We start from the raw sequence: 27,810 nt of genomic DNA on the forward strand, positions 1-27,810 counted from the left end.
GAGATATTTTAATTACTGACGACGCCTTTTGGCATAATTGTTTTATTATTCTCCAGTGCATGATGTAATTTTAGAAGATTTACTTCTGATGAAGGTATATTTATATGTACCGAAACCTTGGTCAAGAATTTTAATAAAAAAATTCTATCCTGCAACTGTTTTTGGCTGCCATCCTTTATTGTGAAGAATTTTAACAGTTGCTGCTGCAGCCATGTTTAAAATCTTGAAATAAATAAATAAATAAATCTAAAAATACGTGATTCTCTGTAGGAAGATGGTTGTTTGGGGAAGATTATCATGAGGGGAGGGGGGCAGAGGAGGGACAGAGTGGAGCGCAGTACTGTCAGACTTCTAGTTCTCTGCCTTAGCAAGTTGTGCAAATGCTGCACTTGTGTTGTACTCGACAGGCTCTTGAAACTTTGACCTCCTGTTTCTGGGATTTGCTTGAGAAGTGAATCATTCTAGAGTGGTGCTTGTTGCAGCTAAGTGTGTACTACAACTGTGTGAAACGTGGGTAAAATCGGTGACCTGGTGGCTGTATGCTTCTGTTGTTAGACTCCTCTGCAAGCTGTGATCCTCAGAACTTTATTTATAGTGTTATTCCTTTGTAAATTTACAATTGAGAGATCCTTTATTATATCCTCATTTGCCTTGCATTAAATAGAGATATCTAACAACACATACTACATAATGACCTTCATTTTCCTTTGATCACTGTGCCACTTCTGACCCCCCCCCCTCCCACCCCCTCCCCACCCCTCCTTCCTTCCCTCCCTCCCCATAGCTCTCGATTTTGCAACCTCCTCCATAGAAAAACTTTAGTACGCTCATTAAGTGTGTGTTTCTTTGTGAAATTTCCTCAATTTTTCAGATTATTTGTTTTACCTGAGAAAAGTTTCATGTATTTGAACATTTAAGATCTTACGCAACAGTTTGTCATTGAAGTGGCAATTTGAGTGGTATGTTGAGTGCTTTGAGTGGCTTGACTCAAATTTGTTTTGTGCTACTCAAATACGAGGTGCATTCAAGTTCTAAGGCCTCCGATTTTTTTTCTAATTAACTACTCACCCGAAATCGATGAAACTGGCGTTACTTCTCGACGTAATCACCCTGCAGACGTACACATTTTTCACAACGCTGACGCCATGATTCCATGGCAGCGGCGAAGGCTTCTTTAGGAGTCTTGTTTTGACCACTGGAAAATCGCTGAGGCAATAGCAGCACGGCTGGTGAATTTGCGACCATGGAGAGTGTCTTTCATTGTTGGAAAAAGCCAAAAGTCACTAGGAGCCAGGTCAGGTGAGTAGGGAGCATGAGGAATCACTTCAAAGTTGTTATCACGAAGAAACTGTTGCGTAAGATTAGCTCGATGTGCGGGTGCGTTGTCTCGGTGAAACAGCACATGCGCAGCCCTTCCCGGACGTTTTTGTTGCAGTGCAGCAAGGAATTTGTTCTTCAAAACATTATCGTAGGATGCACCTGTTACCGTAGTGCCCTTTGGAACGCAATGGGTAAGGATTACGCCCTCACTGTCCCAGAACATGGACACCATCATTTTTTCAGCACTGGCGGTTACCCGAAATTTTTTTGGTGGCGGTGAATCTGTGTGCTTCCATTGAGCTGACTGGCGCTTTGTTTCTGGATTGAAAAATGGCATCCACATCTCATCCATTGTCACAACCAACGAAAAGAAAGTTCCATTCATGCTGTCGTTGCGCGTCAACATTGCTTGGCAACATGCCACACGGGCAGCCATGTGGTCATCCGTCAGCACAGGCAATCAGCGATCCCCCAAAACAATTCTCTGCACTTTCTCAATCATGTTGTCAGACCAGCTTGTGCGAGCCTGAGGTTGTTTCGGTTTGCTGTCACACGATGTTCTGCCTTCATTAAACTGTCACACCCACGAACGGACTTTAGACACATCCATAACTCCATCACCACATGTCTCCTTCAACTGTCGATGAATTTCAGTTGGTTTCACACCACGCAAATTCAGAAAACGAATGATTGCACGCTGTTCAAGTAAGGAAAACGTCGCCATTTTAAGTATTTAAAACAGTTCTCATTCTCGCCACTGGCGGTAAAATTCCATCTGCCGTACGGTGCTGCCATCTGTGGGACGTATTGACAACAAACGTGGCCTCATTTTAAAACAATGCGCATGTTTCTATCTCTTTCCAGTCCGGAGAAAAAGAAATCGGAGGCATTAGAACTTGAATGCACCTCGTAGATTGCAACATAACAGTGCAATAAATCAATTGAAAACTATTTACCCTTATTTTTATGCAGAAACTCCAAAATCTGTGTAATTCATGCTGTTTTTGATGTCCAGAATTTCTTCATGTGCATGATGTTTTTTTCAGCTGTGGGTGACAACAGATTTTGGAGTTAGTTTTACTCAAGTGCAACAACGAGTGAGGACGTTCTACTGGTCGGGCCCTTGGGCTGATCCTCCACTCCTGTACGTAGAGAGGCAGGAACCATCCGGAGAGTCCACGGTCATATCGTCAAAGTCCCTGTTCTTAAATGATAACAGCAGCATTGTCATACGGGACGTTCTGGATTTTCAGATCAAGGGAGACTTTGCTTTTGCCACAAGGCGTGTAAACGTAAGTGAATTTCTGCTTCTTACTACATACATGATAAATATAATTCTGCAAAGATTTGTACAATAGAAAATGCTGATCATTTTAATCTAACATCACAAAGAACATATAACGCAATTATTGAAAGTTCAACAGCACATCATCTCGGCTTAAATTTTTTCCATTTTATTTGTTGACTGTCATTTAAAAAATATATCGGGCATATAGAGTGGAACAGCATGTGATCTAGTTTCACAAAAACTTATTTAATTCCTTGAAAGTAATCAGGGTACTTAAGAAAAACTTACTTATTGATTTGAAATATTACATGAACAACTGCTGATACCTATATAAGTGAAATGTCAAAAAGTTCATTTCAAGGTCCATCTATTTTGTATATAAAAAGTTACATTACTCTGATGTTTAAGTATCAGAATGGTTTCATTCAAATCAAGTACTAAATTCAGGACATTAGAGAACAGAAGACACTAGGAAAGCAATGAGCTGTCAATAAGATCATGTATTCTGAACAAAACTTGAAAGAAAGAAAGAAAGAAAGAAAGAAAGAGAGAAAAAATCACTCAAATGTTTTGTGAAATTATTTGTTTGAAAGTAAGAAATAAAACAGATTGGAGAAACATATGATGGACCTTTTAACAATGCTGGAAATCTTGTACAACAAATGAGGAGGTGTGTCAAGTGTTTATCTAATCTGTTTCATGTATTATTTTTAGACAAATCATTTTATAAAGCATTTGATTTTTATTTGTACCTATAAATGAAATAGCTTCAAACTAACAAGTAGAAAATATGCAGCACAGAGGTCACCTCAAACAAATGCTGAGCAAACGAAAATGTTTGCTTATAGGGATCTCATATGTCATACAAATTGTAGCAATTGCTATTTATTTCTCCTTTAATTTTAGATGTCTAGCTACTGTAAGACCAAGTAAAACAATATTTTGATCACTGTTCACTGACAGTGGGTTACAGTTTGGTACTGTCGAGTGGTGTCCATACCACTAGTAATTTGCTGCAGTTACTTGAAAGTCATTGATGAGGCTGCTTGTGTATTATAGCCTGTTTGCATGTTTTGAGCTTCCTGTGATTTCATACATCATTTCATTTATGCCACTTTTCTATAAGGATTGCTGTAGATTCTTGTAGTTTCAGTGTGTAATGTACCTTCTTTTGAATAAATGTGATACCACTGCAGCCGGGTGAACAATTAAGACATTCAGTTCATATGTGCATCAGTGAGTAATGTCTGTGTACTTTTTCTTTCCTGCCACTTGCTGTTTTGATCAATGAGGCAGTTCTGTTATTTTATCTGAGCTGTCAGCTCATGCCAGAGATAGAGTTCCTGATAGGGGAAAAACTGAAGAAAACAAACAGTTTACTCCCATTCCTGTAGTAAGACAGCTGGTGTCTAAAAATCAAAGATAAACACACAGCTTACAAAATAAACCGCACTTCTACTCATAAGAAAAGGTAAACGTTTTAATGGCAGTTAGTGATGTTCAATTTAGAGCCTTACAGTCTGAGCTATTCACAGTTACTTTGCAACTTTCTCGACAAGTGATTCTCATACAGTGAACTCGATAATAAAAGTTTAAGATACTGAAGGAATTATTTAAAGGTTCCATTCTGTACTCCTAAGATCAAACATTTTTATAGAGACATGCAAATTAGTAAGGACAACAATAAATAATGAGGCTACTGAAAGAGGTACATGTGTTGGTTTGTGAGATGATGATATTATTATTTTTTTCCTAAAAGCTAACTACTGCAACAAAATTTAACGGGTTACAAGCTCTTGATCGAGGAGGGGGGGTCCTTGCTTGTGACGAGTCTTTGAACAGTGCAGACTATAATGCACTTTTTAATACTTTGTTTAAAGTCATCTGGTGGTGCGAGTAGTCAAGTGTTGAGAAAGAGGACAAAGGGATTTGCTGTCGTGGGTGCAAAATACTGCTGTCAGCTGCGAACTCCAGCGAAGGGTGGCAGCTGATGTCGTGATCCACGTGATGGTGTGTGAAACAAGCTGCCGAGAGCGCGGCTGGGAAGTGTTACTGTGTCGAAGCCAGGACAGGGACTGCTCGACCTATTGTTCAGTATGTGCGACTCCAGAAATTGTGGCAACCTAATTTCTACTTATGGCAGAAGTGACCGATGATGTTGCTGGGGAGACGCGGTGGTACCTTGGCTGGCAGGAGCTTTGCTGATAAGCTGGTGTTCGGTCAGTGCAGCTTGTCATCTGCTGCTACAAGTAGAGGCGAATGGTAGGAGTTGCCACAATATATACGGACAGGGTGAGCAGCGAACTGCTGCTGCTTGCTGATTGTCCTGTGGTGTATGGGAAGGTGTTGTCATTATGCGACTGTAATAGGATATAAGATCAGTTAGACAAAACTTTTAGTTCGTGTGATGAGTAGTAGATTGCTCTCTGTATAAAATAATGTAATGAGTTGGAAGAACAATCCCATGATGTTAGTGTACAGGATTAGTAAAATACTGCTTGGGGCACTCGCACCAGTTATCTATACGTAATGTTGCAGAGTGGTATGAAATGAAATGGAATGATCGTGCAAGAACGGTAATAAAGAAGGTGAATGGCCAACTGCAGTTTATTGAGGGAATTTTAGGAAAGTGTGGTTCATCTGTAATGGAGACTGCATATGGAATGCTATTGCAACCCATTCTTGAAAACTACTCCAGTGTTTGGGATCACCACCAGGTGAGATTAAATGAAGACATCAGAGCATTTCAGAAGCATGCTGCTGGATTTGTTACCAGTAGGTTTGGTCTACATGCGAGTGTTATGGAGATGCTTTGTGGAATCAAATGGTAGTCCCTAGAAGGAAGATAATGTTCCTTTTGTGGAACACTGCTGAGAAAATTCAGAGAACTGGCAATCAAAGCTGACTACAGAATGATTCTAATACCACCAACATACAATTCATCTACATCTACATCCATACTCCGCGAGCCACCTGACAGTGTGTGGCGGTGGGTACCTTGAGTACCTCTATTGGTTCTTCCTTCTATTCCATCCTCGTATTGTTTGTGGAAAGAAGGATAGCAGGTTACTATTGTGTCAGTAAAGTGCAGGTTAATGTATGCTAATAACATGGTGTCTTGACAATAGGAAGTGCATCTGCTGTAGGTTCCTAGTACAGTATAAAGCAGCAGACAGAATGCTTAGTGTCTGATCCATTTTTAAAAAGTTTTAGACTCATTACTTAAACTGATATTTTTCCCTCAAGTTCTGTGTAGCTTGTGAAGTATACATTCCTGTTCCTGTATTTTGAAACAATACAACTGTGTTTTTGATATTAACAGTATCCCCTTCAACTTACCATTATGTGCTCTTATTGACAAGGCACTCGCATTAGAAGAATAATTTCACATTGATCCATTTGTTTGATCTAAACGTTGATAATACCTCACCCAGTAATGGCAACCCAATTGTCTTGCATTACTTACGTTAAAAAAAGGTAAGAATTATTGCAAAGTACTCTACAGCTTTAAAAAAACATGTAAAAATATAACTTTTTCTCTGCAGGCAACAGCAGTTAGTCTGATGGTGTCATACCGTGGAGCGCCATTCAAGGAAGCACAGTTCGACAGGACAATATCACCACACACCGGATACTACATTGCAGACGTCAGCGGCACAGATGTGTTTGTGGTGGCCAGCCATCTGGATATTCTGCCCACGCTTTACGCGTCACGCAATGCCGATGCCAGCGTTTACTCTCTTTCACTTGATAACTTCTTCTGCTACTTCCCTGGTAGTTCATGGAAGAACTCGTGGCTTGAGTAAGTAATGTTGAACAGTAATTCCTAATATATTATTGGTGGTGGTGGGTGGTGGTGGTGATGGTGGTGGTGGTGGTGGTGGTGGTGGTGGTGGTTGTCTTCAGGTTGAAGATAGGTTTGATGCACCCCTGCATGCTTTTGTATCCAGTGAAAGTTGTCATCTGGGTGTGACTAGTGTAACTTACATCCACTTGAATCTGCTTGTATATTCGAGTCTTTGTTTCAGAGCCCATCCAAATTTACAGAAAAAATGAAAATTTCTGGATCGAATAAGTGACTAACTAGCAAGTTTTGCTAATAAAAACGATCATCATTGGAGTCCGAAAAATAGGGCTACAAAACTGTTCGTCTGAATTTTGAAAATAATCATTACTTTTAATTGAACAATCTTGAAAAATGATCTTTCGATGATGAACAGCTTTCGAAATAAATGGTTTTTTAAACAGTAAAATGTAGACTGGGAAGGGGAAAGTGAGGGCTTTTGATCTGAGTACATTTTTGCAGTCAAAATTATTTATTAACTCCAAATTTTGTCTCCACGTTTGTACCAATGTTCAAATTACAGGTACCATGTTGTAAGAATTATTTCTAGGTAAACCAATCAGATTATCAGCGTCAGGAATCTAGAAATTACCTGGTGAAAAATGGAACTTTTTCTGCTGAAATAAGAAAGTAACCATTGTGTGTAATTATCATATATACTGAGGTGACAAGTCACGGGATAGTGATATGCAGATGTACAGATGGAGTTAGTATTGTGTACACAAGATATAGAAGTGCAGTTCATTGATTGAGCTGCCATTTGTATTTGGGTGATTCATGTGGAAAGGTTTCCAACCTTATTATGGGCACACGATGGGAATTAAGGATTTAAAAGTGGAATGGTAGTTGGAGCTAGATGCATCAGACATTCCATTTCGGAAAACATTAGGGAATTCAATATTCCAAGATCCACTGTGTCGAGAGTATGTGGAGAATACCAAATTTCAGACATTACCTCACACCACAGACAACATGGTGGCCAACAGCCTTCACTTAATGACCAAGAGCAGCAGTGTTCGCATAAAATTGTCTGTGCTATCAGACAAGCAACACCGTGTGAAATAACTGCAAAAATGAACGTGGGATGTGCAACGAATGTATCTGTCAGGACTGTTTGGTGAAGTTTGGTGTTAATGGATTATGACAGCAGATGACCGATGCTAGTGCCTTTGCTAACAGCACGATATCGGCTGCAGCACCTCTCCTATGTTCGTTACCATATTGGTTGGACTCTAGATGACTGGAAAACCATGGCTCGGTCAGATGAATCCCAAAATCAGTTGGTAAGGGACGATGGCAGGGTTGGAGTGTGGCACAGGCCCCACAAAACCATGGCCCAGGTTGTCAAGTCACTGAGTGAGGTGGTGGCTCCATTATGGTGTGGGCTGTGTTTTCATGGAACAGATTGGGCCTTGTGGTCCAACTGAATGGTTATTTTTGGCTCCTTGGAGATCATTTATAGCCAAACAATGACGGAATTTTTATGGAAGACATGCGCCATCTCAGTGGGCTCCAATTGTTCACGATTGGTTTGAAGAACATTCTGGACAATGTGAGCGAATGATCTAGCCACCCAGTTTGCCCGACATGAATCCCACTGAAAATTTATGGGACATAATAGAGAGGTCAGTTCGTACCCAAAATCGTGCATCAGCAACACTTTGCAAATGATGACTGTAGAGACAGCATGGCTCAATATTTCTGCAGGAGACTTCCGACGACTTGTTGAGTCCATGCCATGTCAGGTTGGTGCTCTACACCTAGCAAAAGGAGGTCTGACACAATATTGGGAGGTATCCCACGATTTTTTGTCACCTTGCTGTATTCATAAAACAAGATTAAACAAAGAAAGAAAAAAATGTGTCACTGTCAGTAGTGGTATAGAGTAAGTGGATAGATCAGCCTTGCTCTGTTACAGAAAGATATTCTGACATGCAAAGATTGATTCATAGGTGTGAAATATTTGAAAATATTACTCTGAGTAAAATAATCATTAAAAAATTACTTCAGTGTATTTTGCACTTACAAATACCTGCTTGCATAGTAATGTCCCCCCTGTATTTGATGGCACCAGTTATAATTTGTCGGGAGACTGAAGACCAAGAACCCCCCACACTTCTCTCTCTCTCTCTCTCTCTCTCTCTCTCACTCACACACACACACACACACACACACACACACACACACACACACACACAAATTGCCTGTACAGATACAGATATGGATAAGGGATGAGGTGTGGCACACTATGTCTCGAACTGTGAGTTTAGTATTTTCTGTGGTTCTTTCCTGCAACATTGTCGTCATAGAAATTCATAGAATCTAGTCTCGGAAACTGAAAGGAACTCTCATATAAGATTCTTGAGTTCCAGTGAATGATAAACTAAAGTGGATCAAAACGTGGAGGTACCAGAAACATTGGTTTACCATGCTGTGTATGCAGAGGTATGTTCCGTCACATTGATTTATAAACAGTGTTTGCATAGTTTATGTACTTTACCCCACAGTTGTGCAAGAGGCTTTAGTTGCAGCAGAAAACAAGCAAAAATTTTAAAAAGTATTTTGTAGTCAGGAAAAGGGAGCTTACAAGGATGTTGTATTGTATTTGCATTCCAATACTTCATAATGGTTATATATTTACTCCTCAAGGCCCCAAGTGTTTAACTGGTGATATAGATTTATATTTGCCTCAGTTGCTGAAAGAAAATGTGGTGGTAGTTCCTTTCAAAAGCACACAACCATTTTTGTACCATCCAGTCTAATGCATTAAGGTGTTGCAATGGTTGAGACAAGCTACAGTTATTTGGCTGGAATGAGATTTAGGTCCCCACCTGGCCTCCAGACTGAGGTTTTCCTTTGTTTTACTAAGTCTATGAAGGTGAATGCTTTCTTTTGAAAAAGATCTTACATTTTCTCTTCTCACCCTTGCCCTGTATCGCATGTGCTCAATTTCTAATGTATTCACTCCAGACAGACATTAAACTTCAGTCTTTGGTTGTCCAATCTCTCATTGACTGGGGTAGTACACATTAAACTTGGGGTATTACACACTAAATGTCCTTCACTTTAGAATGTTAATAGAGCTTAATGTCCCATCTGTGATTAGCTCATTAGAGATGATTCTATCTTTTTACTTATTCTTATGTCAGAAATTCCTCCCCATGAACCATGGACCTTGCCATTGGTGGGGTGGCTTGCATGCCTCAGTAGTTGCAGGGGCAACAGTTTGGATGATTGACTGATTTGGCCTTGTAACGCTAACCAAAACGGCCTTTCTGTGCTGGTACTGAGAGTGGCTGAAAGCAAGGGGAAACTACAGCTGTAATCCTGAGTGCATGCAGCTTTACTGTATGGTTAAATGATGACGTCCTCTTGGGTAAAATATTCCGGTGGTAAAGTAGTCCCCCATTCGGATCTCTGTGTGGGGACTACTCAGGAGCACACCCGTTATCAGGAGAAAGAAAACTGGCGTTCTACGGATCGAAGCGTGGAATGTCAGATCCCTTAATCGGGCAGGTGGGTTAGAAAATTTAAAAAGGGAAATGGATAGGTTAAAGTTGGATATAGTGGGAATTAGTGAAGTTCGGTGGCAGGAAGAACAAGACTTTTGGTCAGGTGAATACAGGGTTATAAATACAAAATGATATAGGGGTAATGCACGAGTGGGTTTAATAATGAATAAAAAAAAAAAAAAAATAGGAATGCAGGTAAGCCACTACAAACAGCATAGTGAGCGTATTATTGTGGCCAAGATAGACACGAAGCTCACGCCTACCACAGTAGTAAAGGTTTATATGCCAACTAGCTCTGCAGATGACGAAGAAATTGATGAAATGTATGATTAGATAAAAGAAAGTATTCAGACAGTGAAGGGAGAGAAAATTTAATAGTCATGGGGTGGCTGGAATTAGATAGTAGGAAAAGGAAGGGAAGGAAACGTAGTAGGTGAATATGGAATGGGGGTAAGAAATGAAAGAGGAAGCCGCCTGGTAGAATTTTGCACAGAGCATAACTTAATCATAGCTAATGCTTGGTTCAAGAATCATAAAAGAAGGTTATATACACGGAAGAGGCCTCGAGATACTTGAAGGTTTCAGATAGATTATATAATGGTAAGACAGAGATTCGGGAACCAGGTTTTAAATTGTAAGACATTTACAGGGGCAGATGTGGACTCTGACCACAATCTATTGGTTAGAACTGTAGATTAAAACTGAAGAAACTGCAAAAAGGTGGGAATTTAAGATGGGATCTGGACAAACTGACAGAACCAGAGGTTGTAGAGAGTTTCAGGTAGAACATTAGGGAACGATTGACTGCAATGGGGGAAAGAAATATAGTAGAAGAAGAATGGGTATCTTTGAGAGATGAAATAGTGAAGGCAGCAGAGGATCAAGTAGGAGAAAAACGAGGGCTAGTAGAAATCCTTGGGTAACAGAAGATATATTGAATTTAACCGATAAAAGGAGAAAATATAAAAATGCAGTAAATGAAGCAGGCAAGAAGGAATACAAACGTCTCAAAAATGAGATCAACAGGAAGTGCAAAATGGCTAAGCAGGAATGGCTAGTGGACAAATGTAAGGGTGTAGAGGCATATCTCACAAGGGGTAAGCAAGATACTGCCTACAGGAAAATTAAAGAGACCTTTGGAGAAAAGAGAACCATTTGTATGAATATAAAGAGCTCAGATGGAAACACAGTTCTAAGCAAAGAAGAGAAAGCAGAAAGGGAAGCAGTGGGTGGAAAGGGAGTGAGACAGGGTTGCAGCCTATCCCCGATGTTATTCAATCTGTATATTGAGCAAGCAGTTAAGGAAACAAAAGAAAAATCCTGAGTAGGAAATAAAGTCCATGGAGAAGAAATAAAAACTTCGAGATTCGCCAGTGACATTGTAGTTCCGTCAGAGACAGCAAAGGACCTGGAAGAACAGCTGAATGGAATGGACAGTGTCTTGAAAGGAGGAAATAAGATGAACATCACCAAAAGCAAAATGAGGTTAATGGAATGTAGTCGAATTAAATCTGGTGATACTGAGGGTATTAGTTTAGGAAATGAGATGCTTAAAGTAGTAAAGGAGTTTTGCTATTTGGGGAGCAAAATAACTGATGATGGTCGGGGAGGATATAAAATGTAGACTGACAATGGCAGGGAAAGCGTCTCTGAAGAAGAAACATTTGTTAACATTCAGTATAGATTTGGGTGTCAGGAAGTCGTTTCTGAAAGTATTGGTATGGAGTGTAGCCATGTATGGAAGGGAAACTTGGACGATAAATAGTTTAGACAAGAAGAGAATAGAAGCTTTTGAAATGTGGTGCTACAGAAGAATGCTGAAGATTAGATGGGTAGATCACATAACTGATGAAGAGGTGTTGAATAGAATTAGGGAGAAGAGAAATATGTGGCACACCTTGACTAGAAGAAGGGATCGGTTGGTAGGACATGTTCTGAGGCATCAAGGGATCACCAATTTAGTATTGGAGGGCAGCATGGAGGGTAAAAATAGTATAGGGAGACCAAGCGATGAATACACTTAGCAAATTCAGAAGGATGTAGGTTGCAGTAGGTACTGGGAGATGAAGCAGCTTGCACAGGATGGAGTAGTATGGAGAGCTGCATCAAACCAGTCTCTGGACTGAAGACAACAATAACAACAACAACAACAACATGTCAGAAATTAAGATCTGCCTACTTTGGCAAAAGAAGTGTCTAAGAACACACCTAAAGAATTCTGATATATATTACAAGTTCATAGCACACGAGTATTAAAAAAAATTGTGAGGAAAAGAAAGGGAAACAATGTATGTAAAGAACTGTGTGGGCTGACCTGATGAAGCTTAGTGAAACATTGTGTATATCATACTTGTCTAGGTCTTTTTTGTTGGATATATTTGGCGCAAGTAGACTCCTTGAATTAGCACACACAGTTACTGTCACATGAGTGACTTCTGAAAGTATGTGTTGCTCAGCATCACTTTCTTCCTATGTTGAATAACTTTTACCTCTAATGGTGTTTATAACCAGTAAAATGCCATTTTCAAATAAATTACAGTATAAAAAAACAGTAATAAAAGATATTGCAATGATTTCCACACGTCCTATAATCCAAGTTTGGTAGAAGAATTATGGTTTTGAACTAACATATTTTAAACAGTTGCCGAAAGATGTTACATAGGAAAATGTGAATACAAAGAAATAAGGAATGTTATCTATTCTGAGGTTTCCAGATTACCTAATTAAAGTGGCCCTGTATTGTTCAGCAAATATGTAACTGAAACCACAAATACAAGAAATGTTTGTTGTGGTTTTGTGGTTTTCCCCAGAGGGAGCAGGGGGGACGGGAGGGGGGTGGGGGGGGGGGGTGGGGGGAGAGAGAGAGAGAGAGAGAGAGAGAGAGAGAGATCTGGGGGTACCATTCTCCACATATAATGCAAAACATTTAAACTAGACATTTTATTATTGCTTTCACTGATGATAACAACTCTCTGTTAATGTGTTTTTAGCTTTGACCACCATTTATATTTTGTAGCACTTCTTTTCAGTCATAAATCTGTCTAAATTTTTGTAGGCGTGCAACGGATACAGCTTTTGCCGACCTGCACCGAGTGGAAGGTCTTCGCGGCATCTACATCGCATCCCAGGTCCACGTACCCACCTCACCGCACGGAGGAGGGCGGGTGCCGGAAATAAATACGCAGCACCTGTCTACGTTCATCACTTTCGATATGGGTGGACGCTGGAGGCCACTCACACCACCCTCGACTGATGATCAGGGCAGGAACATCAGCTGTGATGTGGTGAGCAAACTACTTTCAGAATGCACAAATGTAGGCTGGCAATGTTAGTAATAGGTTCAACTTGGCATGATGTGCCTTCAAATGAAGTTAAATTTCAAGTGGATATCTGTTGTGCTGTGAAATGTGCTGACGTTTCTAACTTTTCCTATTGCGTTAGTGATATTTGACCTTTTTATTGTGTTTATCATTGTTTTGGGTGTCCAGCTGAGTTGCTGATTCAATTTTCTCTTCAGTTGGTTGACTTGTGGTAGGGGACCAAATAGTGAGGTCATCAGTCCTGTGGATTAGGGAAGGATGGGGCAGGAAGTGAGCCGTGCCCTTTCACAGGAATCATCCCAGCATTAATTTTCATTTTAATAACCAACAGCCTCAGGTGCACCATTTACCTAGAATTTATCTAGGTTTCAGTTGGGATAACCCAACCTTCTTCAGAATAACAGTAACTACCGTTTGTCCATAGTGGACATCGTCAAGCTAAAACTACAAATCCATAAATTATCGTCAGACTGTAAAAACTTATATGAAACTGCCTCAGCCCCACTTCTCGACCGCAATGCGGCACCCACTGGAACTAAGTTTCTTGCTTCAAGTTGAAAAATAATAAAATAAGACTCATATTATGGTATAAAATTTATTTGTGTAGTTGAACAAACTAAACTGATAAAATCTGGTTTCATTATTCATGGTTTCTGATACTTATGGCATTTACCACTACAACCTCTTATTTGTATGAGTGACACATGCGTCCACGTGCAATCTACCCTTCAACTTTGACACTGTTTATGATCTGACTTCCCTTTTTTTTTTTTAGAGTCGAGGCTGTTCTCTTCATCTCACCCAGAAGTTTGCTCAGTTGAACCCTGAAACACGAACGGTTCCTCTGATGACATCAAAATCAGCACCGGGTATCATTATGGCAACTGGAACACTCGGAACTTCACTGAAGGGACGTTTTGGAGTTTTCATCAGCACTGACGCAGGACTCACGTGGCGCCAGGTTTGTGTTGATATATGCACCCATTGGAGCAGTTCTTTTTCTATATATGTTGTAATTATATTTTCCGTACATTCTGCGAGCTTGACAACTGTGTGCTGGGGGAAAGGGCCAGCCTGAAATTTAAGCTTGCACTTTGTACCATATATTAGCTATCACAGATGAATATATGTTGTATATGTTTCTTAAACAATATGTTAACTATGTACTGCAGAGTTTGATAGTAGGTTTCACTTCTGGTGGTACTTCGTACTGAAACCGGTAGACATTTGAAAAAGTAAAAGGGTGACTATAAACTAAAGCAGTTAATTTGTTTTATGTTGTAATTGATTGTCTACAATATCGTTCCTTGTTATGCCTTTTAGTGTTTGGAATAAGACATCACCTGTTGTTGGGTGTCTGAGTGTGGAGGAGCTCTTGAAGCTAAGTACACAGGGTGTCCCAGAAATGTTGCTAAACATAGAGGGGTTGCAGAGGTTGTCTTGAGGAACAAATTGAGGATAGGAGCCTGTGTGGAAGCTTGATCCAATGACACAACAGAGCATCCAGCATACAGGCGCCAGCACTTTCTGCTACAGTACCCCTTCAGCAAGAAATGTGACTTTGTATGGCAAACCGTAGGCAGAACATCTGGCAAAGTTGTTCATTAATCAAAGATCCTGACAGATTGCTGTGGCTGGCAGTGGAGAAGGTGGAGCTGCGTAGAAAGGCCTTGTATCCTATGAATGAAGTGCTCTGTTGCCTCAGTGGATGACTGGTTTTGGACACAAGTTTTCATCTGCAGTTTATTTTTCTCCTGTAACACTCTTAAATCTCCAATGCTTTTTGGTGTGCATTAGAAAAATACACTGCCAATGGAAATCGGTCCCACCATCCCTCGTATTCATAAGAGACGAGGCCATTCTACACAGCAGCTAGCTGCATCTTCTCCACTGGCAATTGTGGACATCAGTCATGGTCACTGAATAACAAACAGTATTGCAAAACATTCCAGTGTACAAAGCCAAATTTGCTGCTGAAAGGTGGCCTAGTGCCAGGCGCTGTGTCTATAACTTCAGCACTTTGTAGCGACATTGATTGATGTTTCTGGACACGGGTTCCTATCCTCGATTGTTTCTGGAGGCATCCTCTACAATCCCTCAAAGTCTGTTACAACATTTCTGAGGCACCCTTTATAAATGTGAACTATTCTGTTAAATTATGTTATAATGACATGATAGCCAAAAGCCTTTAGCAGAAATTCAGAAAAAAACTAATTACAGCTTAACTGTTACAACTTTGTAAAATACTCTCCATGAGCACTTACCGCTTCAAAAACGTCTGTCCAAGTTTCTTGAGGGAAGTCACTTCATCACCTACAGCACTGTTGTATGCTGTGATACCTCTTCCATCTGATGAGAGATGCTGCCCTTGAATTTCCTCCTTCCTCTTTGGGAACAGGAAGAAGTCACACAGAGCCAGGACAGGTAAATAGGGTGGGTGTTGTAACACTTGCAGTTCTTTGTTCTCCAAGAAGTCCATTGTTCTGTCAGCTGTGTGTGTTGAGGCCTTGTTGTGATGCAGGAGGAGTCGCTCACTCTTTGGCTTTGAGTGCTGTGGCCTCCATGTGGCAATGACTTCTGGCAGACATTTGGTCACATACCACATAGCATTTACTGTGCGATGTGTGTCTTATGTAGCAGAGGTGAGATGACCTGAAATGTACCATACAGAAAATGGCCTCTTCGATCTGGAGTCGTAATGATACCCCCTTGTTTGATACCTCTATGTTTCGTCACCTGCAAAGATATTGTCTTTAGACTGCCCTTTGTCAACATTTTGAAGCATAAATGACACCAATCCATTCTTGGGTGTTTTCGGACTTATGTCAGGGGATGTGGTAACCCAGCAGGCACCTTTCTCACATACGTCAGAATGATCGCGTGAATGGTGGACTGCACCACAATCAGTCCAGTATTTAGGATCCCTTCACTGTCACAAAATGTGAGATAAGGATCATCTTCAATCATTTTCCTTACAGTCTCAGCGTTTCATTCTGACTTAGCTATTGCTGGGCGACCATAATGAGGTTCATCTTTGAGAGACTCATGACCCCTTGAAAATTCACAAGACCAGTTTCTGACTGGCAGGTTCAAGAGACTCGCCAAAAACACGTACCATCATTCTTCAGCATTTAACTTCTTTTTGTAGCCATAACTAATCATAGCATGAAAATTGTGGCATGACAGATCCATGCACTGTGTAAGATTCAGCACTCCCTGTGTCTTCACTCACCATTCACAGAATTGTTTGGAACCCAGTGGTGCGGTAACCACCACACACATGCTCCAAAGTGAAGAAACAATGCTCTTTCAAACTGAAACAATCCCATTGTCATCAGATATCTGGTTAGAGAGTTGACACAGTCCTTGTACACATGGTTGTATTGGGAACTAGTTATCAGTGCATTTGAGCATGAATGCAACAACAACAAAAAATAAACATAGTAAAATCAATATTAGGTGCTGATCCACGCACCTTTCACTGTTATAATTCCATAAACATTCTCATTTCAGAGGGCTAGATTCCATCGATATTTGCGACACTTTTCGTAGAGCTAGGTTCCGTTTATATTTGCTAAATATAAATTGTTCACGAGTTACTTTCCTTGTCCATACGTTTATGTGGTATCATCAGTGAGGCTTTATTTTATCGAATTAAAATATGCAAAATGTTGCACAATAATGTCAGTGATTGAAGAATTAGACCTAAGCATTTAATTTGCTTACTTTTCCATTTTTACATTAATTTTAGTCTGTTTGCTTTTATACAATACTCATTCAATGGTTGTTTATCTAGTCATTTGAAAAAATAGGTTTCTTACTGTAGTCCCAAAATTAATAAAAATTTCTTCCACTGCAATATGTCGTTCAAATTTGGTTGTGTTCTTAAGATTTTTTGTGACATTGTTATAGTCATCTGTTTTTAAAGTAGTTAGAAAAAGTGCAACAAATTACACAATAAGTGTTTGTGCTTACTTTTCCAGCTATCTTGATAAAAACATATTGCTGCAAATAAAATCTAGCCAGCCATTTACAGAATGTTGTAGAAAAACAAACAGAATAGTAATCAAAGTGAAAATCAAAGTATTGCAGTAAATATTGTGAAATGTTTAGGTCCCTTTTAAGTTTCTTCTATTATCATAAAACATGTAATAGTTTCAGGTATGTGATAAAATACTAATGTATTGATGACGGTGCAGTTATGTTGAAAACATGTTTAGAGCATCACAAGCAAAAATGATGGTTCATAGGTTACTTCATTATTTGCCTCATGCAGCAGCAGCAGCAGCAGCAGCAGCAGCAGCAACAACAACAACAACAACAACAATAATAATGGGAACTACTACTTCTACCGCCGCCGCTGCTACTACTGCTACTACTACTACTACTACTACTACTACTGCTGCTACTACTGCTACTGCTTCTACTTTCTTCTTTTCGTTGTTCCTTTGTCTGACATCAGCATAGGGTCGGCATAATTATGTATGGAATTGGCATGGTTCATTAAAACGGTGACTGGATGATCTTCTTTTCACCCCCCCCCCCCCCCCCCCCATTCACCCCCTCCTTCCCCTCCCTCATTCACATCCACCCTCCCTGGGACAGAATATGAGCACCCCAACTGTCTGCGTGTATTGTTCAGTGGAAGTGAGAAGTTTTATCTTTTCCCTTCTATTTCAGATCTATGGTTATTTGTTACTTACTACCAAAAATTAGGGTAATGATTTCTCCTGCTTATTCAGGAATGAGACAAAGAAAGTTGTTGTAGTTGTTGTTGTTTTTGTGGTTTTCAGTTGAAAGACTGGTTTGATGCAGTTCTCCTTGCTACTTTTTCCTGTGCAAGCCTCTTAATCTCCAGATAACTACTGCAACCTACGTCCATCTGAACCTGATTACTGTATTCATCTCTTGGTCTCCCTCTGACTTTTACCCCCCATACTTCCCTCCACTACTTTCAGAAATGCTTTTCTCACCATTTCCAGTGTACAATTTATATCCTCTCTACATTTGCAATCAACAGTTACTTTGATGCCAGAATAGCAAAACTAATCTGTTGCTTTAAGTATCTTGTTTCCTATTCCAATTCCCTCAGCATTGTTGATACTGATATATTGTCTTTCAAGACACTCTCTGTTCTATTCAACTGCTCCTCCAGTTCCTTTGCTGTCTGACAGAATTACAGTGTCATCAGGGAATCTCAAAGTTTTTACTCCTCCTCCAAATTTTTCTTTGGTTTCCTTCATTGCTTGCTCACTGTACAGGTTGAATAACATCAGGGATAGGCTACAACCCTGTCTCACTCCCTTCTCACCAACTACATCCCTTTCATGCCTCTCAATTTATGTAACCGTCATCTGATTTTTGTACAAATTGTAAATAGCTGTCCGCTCCCTGTATTTTACCCTTGCAGCTTTCAGAAATTCAAGGAAGGTACTCCAGTCAACATTGTCAAAAGGTTTTCTACTCCAAAAATGCTAGAAATGTAGGTGTGCCTTTCCTTAACCTATCTTCTATGGGAAGTTGGGGGGTCAGTATTGCCTAACTTGCTCCTACATTTCTCTGGAGTCCACACTGATCTTCCCCAAGGTCAGCTTCTACCAGTTCTTCCATCCTTGGAAGGAATTCATGTCAGTGGTTTGCAGCCATGACTTATTTAAACTGATAGTTCAGTAATGTTCACACACGTCAGTACCTGCTTTCTTTGAAACTGGAATTATTACATTCCTCTAGAAGTTGGAGCTTATTGCATGTGTTTGTTACATCTTGCAAACCCCCCTCCCTCTCCATTTTTTATTTCCTCCTTTCATTAATTACATTCAGTATCTTGTGTGATATCCACAGATACAGATTTCTACTAGACTTCGTGTGTCTACCTATTTGATCCTCTGCTGCCTTCTCTATTTCATCTCTCACAGCTACCCATTCATCTTCTGATTTATCCCTTTTCCCTGATCCAGTTAATTGTTGCCTAATGCTCCTTCTGAAACTCTCAACAACCCTTGATTCCTTCAACTAACCCAGGTCCTATCTTGTTAATTTTCTACCTTTTTGCAATTTCTTCAGTTTTAAACTACATTTCATAAACATTGCATTTGTAAATATTTGTCACTTTTCAGTCTTAAAGTGCACAATTTATTCTCAGCAATCAAATTCTTATGTTGAGGAACAACCAGAAAATTCATTAATTATTTTTACCACTATTTACAATATAAACAAAGCCTCTTTCTGACTAACATATGGAATGCACTTGATGTCACAGGTTCTAAAAGATTACTATTTCTTCAACATGGGAGATTTTGGCGGTGTGATGGTAGCAGTGAAGTATTACAAAGCCCAAGGGGAGACACGGGAAATGCTGTACTCGACTGACGAGGGCTTCACATGGCACACGGAGCAGTTCTACAACCAGGATCTGCGCATGTACGGCCTGATGACAGAGCCAGGCGAGAACACAACAGTGTTCACCATGTTCGGCTCGGGACCTCAGCAACTGCGATGGCTCATCATCAAGGCTGATCTGCAGAAAGCTTTCAGTGAGTGTGTTTCTGAATATCCTGTAGGTTACATATTACCATAGCATTTTTTTACTAATTTCATTTTGGTGCCAAAATGTCCTTGCTGGATAACAGTACAATACTTACTGCTGCTAAGGCACTGGATGGTTTTGTATGGCTGTATCTTCGACTGTAGGACATAACAGGAGTAGTCAGAAAGTATTTACTATTACCTAAAAAAAAAAAAAATAAAGCTACAAAATTAATTTGTTTCTCGTAGGTCCAAGTCTGCTGTTATGGTGCGCACTGAAATCCTCATGGCACAGTACCATACATGCATCTGAAGTGTTTTTGACCCTGTATCCCTCTTTGTCATCTAGTGAATTTTCTCTGGAGTTTTACAGTTATTTCAATTTTGTTTCTGGATTTTGTTGATTAAATTATCCCAAAAAAATATTGCACATTACACTCTTCATGTGTCAGCCAGTACTGATCGCATATATTTATGTCTGTTATTTGCCATTATTTTAAAATAGAATTTTTCATGTTCATTCATTACAGGAATCCCAGATTAGTCTAATTCTGCATATGGTTTAACATTGTTTATTACTGGGGGTAATGAGACAACGATAAATGCAACATGGATCGAACAGGGAGAGTCGGTGGGGAAGACCTTAAAACAAGTGTTTACTGATATGAACAGTACCAGAGGATATGTTGTTACACCACATACTCTACTAGACTAACTAGTGGTCACGCTATGAAATAATGGGCACATGAACTTCAGAACAACATTTTATTTGTAATGAGAAACCAGCTGATGTCTTCTGTGCTGCCTCTCTCCCCACATTGTGTGTGGAATGAAAGAGAAAATGCTCTTATAGTTGAGACATCTTGTATGCGTAATCGTACTACTTTTTCAAAGGATGAATTTGGTAGTTTTTACGCTAATGTTACCCCCCAGGGGATCCACAACTCTTTTGTGGATACGTGCGTAGCGAGCACGGGACCCCAAGCTAATGTGGCCTTCCTTCCTTTCCGGGCTGCATACCTTCCCTTTCCGCATCCTTCCCCATCCCCCATCTTCGTCCCCCCCCCCCCCCCCCCCCCCACCTCTGGCTCTTTCCTTCCCTTTCTCCCCCTCTGGGAGTATGGTTTGTGCCTACGTCCGAAGACGGACGCTTGTAAATGTACCGCATTCTTCGCCTTCCTTGCTTGTATGTCTTCATCCTTCCTTTGTCCTTCTCTTTTCCTTACCTCTTCTCTTTACCCTTTTCTCCGCTGCGGCGTTTGAGACCTCTCTTCTTTCCTTTCCCTTTCCCTTTCTCTTTCTTCTTCCCTGTGCGTGTCTGAAGGCCGACCCACGCACTTCCATGCGTAGCCGGTGACGGGGTAACGCGTAATTCCCCGCCCCGGGTAGACAGGTAGGACACGTACGTACCCCCTGGTAACGGCCAGGCCCAGGGAGGGGTGATTACCCGAGCTGATACCTTCCGAAAGTGCCGATTGGTCCCTCCGTCCGTTTGTCGGGAGGTGTGACCTGAGGTGTGAACAATCACCTAAGGCGGGAGTGCCCTCAGAGAGGGCCCCCACAAAGGAGGAGCGCGCCATCGGAGACGCCGGTAATCATGGGGGATTCTTCCGCAATGGTTTCCTCACCTTCCACTATGTCTGCTCACAAACGTAAGTTCACTGAGTCTCAGCCACAGTCAGTTCTTCCATCGTTGCCACAGTTCCTTGTTGTTTCTCGGTCTGACGAAGGTCACGACTCCTCCACGGTCAACCCTTTCATTATTCAGAAAGGTGTCGACGCAATTGCAGGTCCTGTAAAGTCTTGTTCCAGATTAGTTTCTCCCTGGTCTCTGGGCTCACTGTCGAGCATGACACATTAGTGGACCCCGTCGCAATTCCTAACTCATTGGGTCAGCACTTTGCTGAGATTTCGAGCTCTTCAAATTACCCGCCAGCGTTTCTCCCGAAGAAACGTGCAGCGGAAGTGCGACCTCTTGCTTTCTCCTCTCAAAATCGCGAAAGCTACAATACTGTTTTCTCCTTGCGGGAACTCCAACATGCACTCTCTTCTTCTCGCTCCTCCACCGCAGGACCGGATGGTATCCACGTCCAAATGTTGCTGCATTTATCAACCCATAGTCTGCGTTACCTCCTTCGCCTTTATAATCGAATTTGGACTGACAGTACTTTTCCCAGACGATGGCGGGAAGCTATTGTCATTCCTGTTCCGAAACCTGGACAAACATCTCCCCTCTAGCTATCGCCCCATTTCTCTCACGAGTAGTGGCTGTAAGGTTTTGGAGCGTATGGTGAATCACCGTTTAGCGTGGTAGCTGGAATCCTGCAGTCTTTTAACACCTGCCCAATGCGGATTCCGAAAGCATCGTTCTGCAGTTGACCATCTTGTTGCTCTCTCCACTTATATCATGAACAATTTTCTCCGGAAACGCCAAACAGTAGCAATATTTTTTGATCTGGAGAGAGCATACAATACCTGTTGGAGGACAGGCATCCTCCGCACACTGTTCTCTTGGGGCTTTCGAGGTCGGCTGCCCCTTTTTCTTCGCGAATTTATGGCAGAGCGCACATTTAGGGTGCGGGTGAATACTACTATCTCCCGTACTTTCTCCCAAGAAAACGGGGTACCCCAGGGCTCTGTGCTGAGTGTTGTACTGTTTGCCATTGCCATCAATCCAATTATGGATTGTCTCCTTCCTGATGTCTCGGGCTCCCTCTTTGTGGACGATTTTGCAATCTACTACAGCTCTCAACGGACCAGCCTTCTTGAACGACGTCTTCAAGGATGTCTCGATCGCCTCCACTCTTGGAGCATCGAAACCGGCTTCCGTTTTTCTCCCAGTAAGACCGTTTGTGTTAATTTTTGGCGACGTAAGGAGTTCCTTCCGCCCTCCTTACATCTAGGTCCTGTCAACCTTCTGTTTTCAAACGTCGCTAAATTCTTGGTTCTTATGTTTGACAGAAAACTGTGCTGGTCCTCCCACGTTTCCTATCTTTCGGCTCGCTGTCTGCGATCCCTCAACACCCTCCGTGTCCTGAATGGTACCTCCTGGGGAGTGGACCAAGTGGTCCTTCTCCACCTCTATCGCGCCTTAGTGCGCTCGAAATTGGACTATGGAAGCATAGTTTACTCCTCCGCTCGGCCGTCTATTCTTCGGCGTCTCGACTCTATCCACCACCGTGGGTTACGTTTAGCGTCTGGAGCTTTTTACACCAGCCCTGTGGAAAGCCTTTATGCTGAGACTGCTGAACCTCCGCTGTCCAATCGGCGAGCAGTCCTTCTGAGTCGTTATGCTAGCCATCTGTCTTCCATGCCTGCTAACCCAGCCCATGACATTTTTTTCGACGCCTCCTTTGATGTAGGGTATGCAGGCCGCCCCTCCTCCCTACTACCACCGGGAGTCCACTTCCGTCAACTGCTCCATTCTCTTTCCTTCCGCTTTCCTAAAACCTTATTGACAACTTGGGATACAGCACCGCCTTGGCTCCGTCCCCGGATCTGCCTGCTCCGTGACCTTTGTCGATTTCCCAAGGATGGTACCCCTTCAGTTGTTTATCATCGGGCATTTGCTGCTCTATGTGCACAAATGACGGACGCCACATTTATTTACACCGACAGCTCGAAAACATCGTTAGGTGTAGGGAGTGCCTATATTGTTGGCGACACCCCAAATCACTTTCGGCTTCCCGACCAGTGTTCGGTTTATACTGCGGAGCTTTACACTGTTCTCCAGGCTGTCCACTACATCCGCCGCCATCAGCGGATACAGTACGTTATCTGCTCAGATTCTCTCAGCTCTCTCCTCAGTCTGCAAGCTCTTTATCCTGTGCACCCTCTGGTCCACCGGATTCAGGACTGTCTGGCTTGCTCCACCTGGGGGGCATCTTGGTGGCGTTCCTCTGGCTCCCGGGACACGTTGGTATCTGTGGAAATGAGGCAGCCGATATTGCAGCTAAGGCTGCAGTCTCTCTTCCTCGGCCAGCTATTCAATCGATTCCCTTCGCCGATCTATGGAGCGTTCTATGTCGACGTGTTGTTCATTTATGGCACACGCATTGGTCGACACTTACCCATAATAAATTGCGGGACATGAAAGCTCTTCCTTGTGCTTGGACCTGTTCCTCCCGAACGCGTCGTCAGGAGGAGGTAATTTTAACTAGACTCCGGATAGGGCACTGTCTTTTTAGCCATCGACATCTTTTAAGCGGCGATCCTCCCCCACTCTGTCCCCACTGCTCTCAGCTGTGGACGGTCAGACACCTTTTAATTGAATGCCCCTATTTTAATCCGTTACGCTCCCGTCTACAGCTATCGCCTGATATATCGTCGATTTTAGCAGATGACACGCGCTCAGCTGACCGCGTTCTCAAGTTTATTAGTGCCAGTGAAATGACGTCAGTCATTTGAAGCTTTTTTGGGGACAACCAACCCCTTTCTGTAGTGGGTTTTTAAGCCTTCCTACTGCTTTTAGTTTCTCCAATTTTATGACTTTCGTTCCCATTGCTGCTGGTTTTCAATTTCGGTTTTTTACTGTTTCCTAAGTCACGGACCGGGTGCTAATGAACATAGCAGTTTTGTGCCCTAAAACCAAAACCAAAAACACTAATGTTAGATGTGCTTGGTGTGTCACACATCTGTAATATTACAAGACATCACATAGTTGGTTCATTTCACACTCTCTCTCATGAGTGTCAATTACAGTAATGTGCCTCGCCTTTGTAGCATTCTTTCTGATAGTGGGTGAATGGTAAAATTATTGTTGACAAAATTCTGCAGGAAAAAATTGAATACTCGGAGACATGGTGAATAGAACATCTGATACGTCCTTGTGCTCGAGGTAGTGTTTGCATTCAGCATGCATCCCTCGGTGTAATATTGGATGTCCAAGTTTCAGAAAAGTCTGTGTATGCAGGGAAAACATTGTTTTTACATATGGCGTACGCAGGTACTATACGTGAAGAAATGTGAAGTCTACATAGATTACACACGTTTATGTGAGGGGCGCGATCTGTCAGTCTAATAGAAAAAAATTTGTTCTGAGGCCAATATTGCTAAATATTATGTATTTCATGATGACCGGTTTAGACGGAAGGTTGCTGTCATCATCTGTTCTTCGGAAACTTAAAGTGAATACTTATCAGTCACATAGAAGGAGCACATTCCACCCACAATATAGCATAAGCACATTCGTTTGTCAGTAATAAGATGAAAATATAAAATATACATGGCAACAAATTTGTTTGCTGAAGTGAAATGGCATAGCTGTAAAGTGTAACATCATAAACTGAAACATGGTACCTTTACATTGTCGGTTTATCGTGTTACATGTTACACCTATGCCATTTCACTTCATCAACACTTTTGTTGCTATGTGTATTGTATAACTTTGTCTTCTTATTAGTGACAAACCAATGTGATTATGCTATATTATGAGTTCCTGCTATTTGAGTGATTGTATTCACTGTAAATTTCTGAAGATCAGATGATGACAGCACGCTTCTGTTGAAACCACTCGGCTTGAGAAGTGACCATCACAAGAGACAAGCAGATGCATGTGCATTGTTACAAGCCAACAGAACAATTTTGCATCCCGTGACATATGCAAAAAACACACACACACACACGGGGGGGGGGGGGGGGGGGGGGGGGGAGACAGTCAAAAAGGCAGAGGAGAGGAGGAGATAAGGGGAAGAATAGTGCAGTTGTGTTGATGGGATAGAAGGCATGTTTAGTACTGAAGTAGGGGAAAGGGGCAGGTGGACAAAAGGGACTAGCTAAGTTTGAGGCCAGGGGGCTTATGGGAACAAAGGATATGTTGTAGGGACATTTTTCAGCTGCCCAGTTTGTAAAAGCTGATGCCAGTGAGAATAAAACAGGTAGCACAGGGTGGGAATTGGTCGCTGAAATCAGGTGCACAGCATTGTACAGCACATTTGGCAGCTGGATGATCTGGCTGTTTCTTGGCCTCAGTTTGGTGGTGGCCGTTTATGCGGACAGACAGTTTGTTAGTGGTGGTGCCCATGTGGAATGCTGTTAAATGCCTGTGATATAGGACTTGAATACCGTATTTACTCGAATCTAAGCCGCACTCGAATCCAAGCCGCTCCTGAAAAATGAGACTCGAAATCAAGGGAAAAAAAAATTTCCTGAATCGAAGCTGCACCTGAAATTTGAGACTCGAACTTCATGGGGAGAGAAAAGTTTCAGGCCGCACCTCCAAATCAAAACAATGTTGGTCCATTGTAACACGAGACACAATATAGGTTGAATGAATGACGATACAGCTACAGTAGTTTGATTCGAGTCATAAGCTTAGTAGTTAAACTTTACCAGGCAGCCATTGCTATGCGTCAGGTGCTCTGTCCGTATTTATATGGGTACCCTTCCTTTTTCACGTGCTTCGTCTGGTTTGAATTGATTGCTTATTTTTCTTTGATCTGATAAGTGCCGTTCTCTTTGTTACAGGTGTTTACATCACTCTAAGCTAAAAATGCATTACTGTACTGTGTCATGCAATGTTGCTCGCATTCTGATAATGAGTGCTTACGGCCTGTCGCCGCTTTGGGCATGGCTTGCTTTTGTGCGCACTACCACCCCTTACAATTTAAAAAAAAAAAAAAGAGAGAGGAATCGTCTCATTAGCGAAACAATGGCAAGAGACTGCTATTTGTTAAATTAAAAGCGTTTTATTGATAGCTATTTGTTGTTACTTACACTGCTGCTTTCTTTGATAATGACCAACAAGAACCAAATAATAGACTGCGTATGATACAAGATGTTCTGTACGAGAGTTTAGCGAAAACTTTTCTCCATTTGAAAATCTTTGCAGACGCCTCTTTAGTACATTACATTCTGCACAGAAATTAGTCATCTTAGATTTAAAAATCTAGTCAATTGCCTTGCTTCATTTCTGACTGTATCACTATTAGGCATAAGAATAATACGAACATAAACATGACATGGTATGTTTATTCTTCTGTGTTTGCTGTTGTGTCACTCTAGTTTCATAGTTTATTAGGCAGACAGGATTTAAATGAGACAGCAGCAAACATGAAAGAATACATGGCAAAATGTTTATATTCGTATTATTCTTATGGTGAAGAGAATACTGCATGTGATTCACAATTCATAAAAGTTCCTGTCAGCAACCATCTCTTCTCACAGCTAGGAAAAAATTCAGTACATAAGAGTTGGCCGTATTGACAAACATCCCAAACAGTCTTGCCAGTCGGATTTTCATAGTACATTGAAATGTTGCTACATTTGAAGATGAACAATACGGAATTTGTATTTACTTCGTTGGATAATGTATGATAATGCAGTGGTCAAAACTCGGGGCGGAGAAAAAAGCTCGTCTTCCACCTTTTTAATTTATTTACTGATGCAGAGGTTATGGCGCCAGTATTTATCTTTGTGCTGCAAAGCATACCTGTGTAGCGCTACATATATTAGACAGCAGAAGTTAGTTGTGGCGGCACCTGCCAACATTTTTCAGAACTTCCGCTTACTTTGCACTCGATTCTAAGCCGCAGGCGGTTTTTTGGATTACAAAAACCGGAAAAAACGTGCAGCTTAGATTCGAGTAAATACGGTAGATGAAATGGAAGAATTTATGAGACAGATGTTGTATCTAGGTTAATTACAGTGCTGCGAGTCACACAGAAAAGGTTTGAGAGAAGAGGTGAAAAAAGGCTGAATAAAAATGTTTTGTAGATTGGATGGGCAATGGAGTACCGTGGAGGGAAATTGGAGAAAATATTGGGCAGGCTATTTCACATTTCTGGGCACAGTGAGAGGCAGGCAAGACAGTGAGAATGTCATTCAGTTGCTCCAGTACTGAGGGCACCGACCAGGAGACCACACCAATTTTTTTTTTCCCCCAATCCTCAAAACAGAGTTGATGCAACAATTCTCAGAAAAATTGACTTTCATATTTTCCAACTATCTTCCATACACTAAAGCAGTGTGGCTCTGTGGTAGACTGTTCGCCTGCCATGTGGG

General features: G+C 41.4%; 1 protein-coding gene across 2 annotated transcripts in view; it reads left to right on the forward strand.

Annotated features, from left to right (window-relative positions):
• The window catches only part of LOC126425002 (sortilin-related receptor-like), a 219,676-nt gene that overhangs the window by 26,149 nt on the left and 165,717 nt on the right, over positions 1 to 27,810 (forward strand). For both annotated transcript variants that reach the window (XM_050087901.1, XM_050087900.1), the window contains exons 4-8: positions 2,367 to 2,612; positions 6,154 to 6,410; positions 13,020 to 13,248; positions 14,060 to 14,245; positions 19,544 to 19,817. In XM_050087901.1, the coding sequence (XP_049943858.1) occupies positions 2,367 to 2,612; positions 6,154 to 6,410; positions 13,020 to 13,248; positions 14,060 to 14,245; positions 19,544 to 19,817 (1,192 nt within the window). The remainder of the gene's footprint in view (positions 1 to 2,366; positions 2,613 to 6,153; positions 6,411 to 13,019; positions 13,249 to 14,059; positions 14,246 to 19,543; positions 19,818 to 27,810) is intronic.

This window comes from Schistocerca serialis, chromosome 10 (genome assembly GCF_023864345.2).
Source record: "Schistocerca serialis cubense isolate TAMUIC-IGC-003099 chromosome 10, iqSchSeri2.2, whole genome shotgun sequence".
In the NCBI taxonomy this organism is placed as follows: domain Eukaryota; kingdom Metazoa; phylum Arthropoda; class Insecta; order Orthoptera; family Acrididae; genus Schistocerca; species Schistocerca serialis.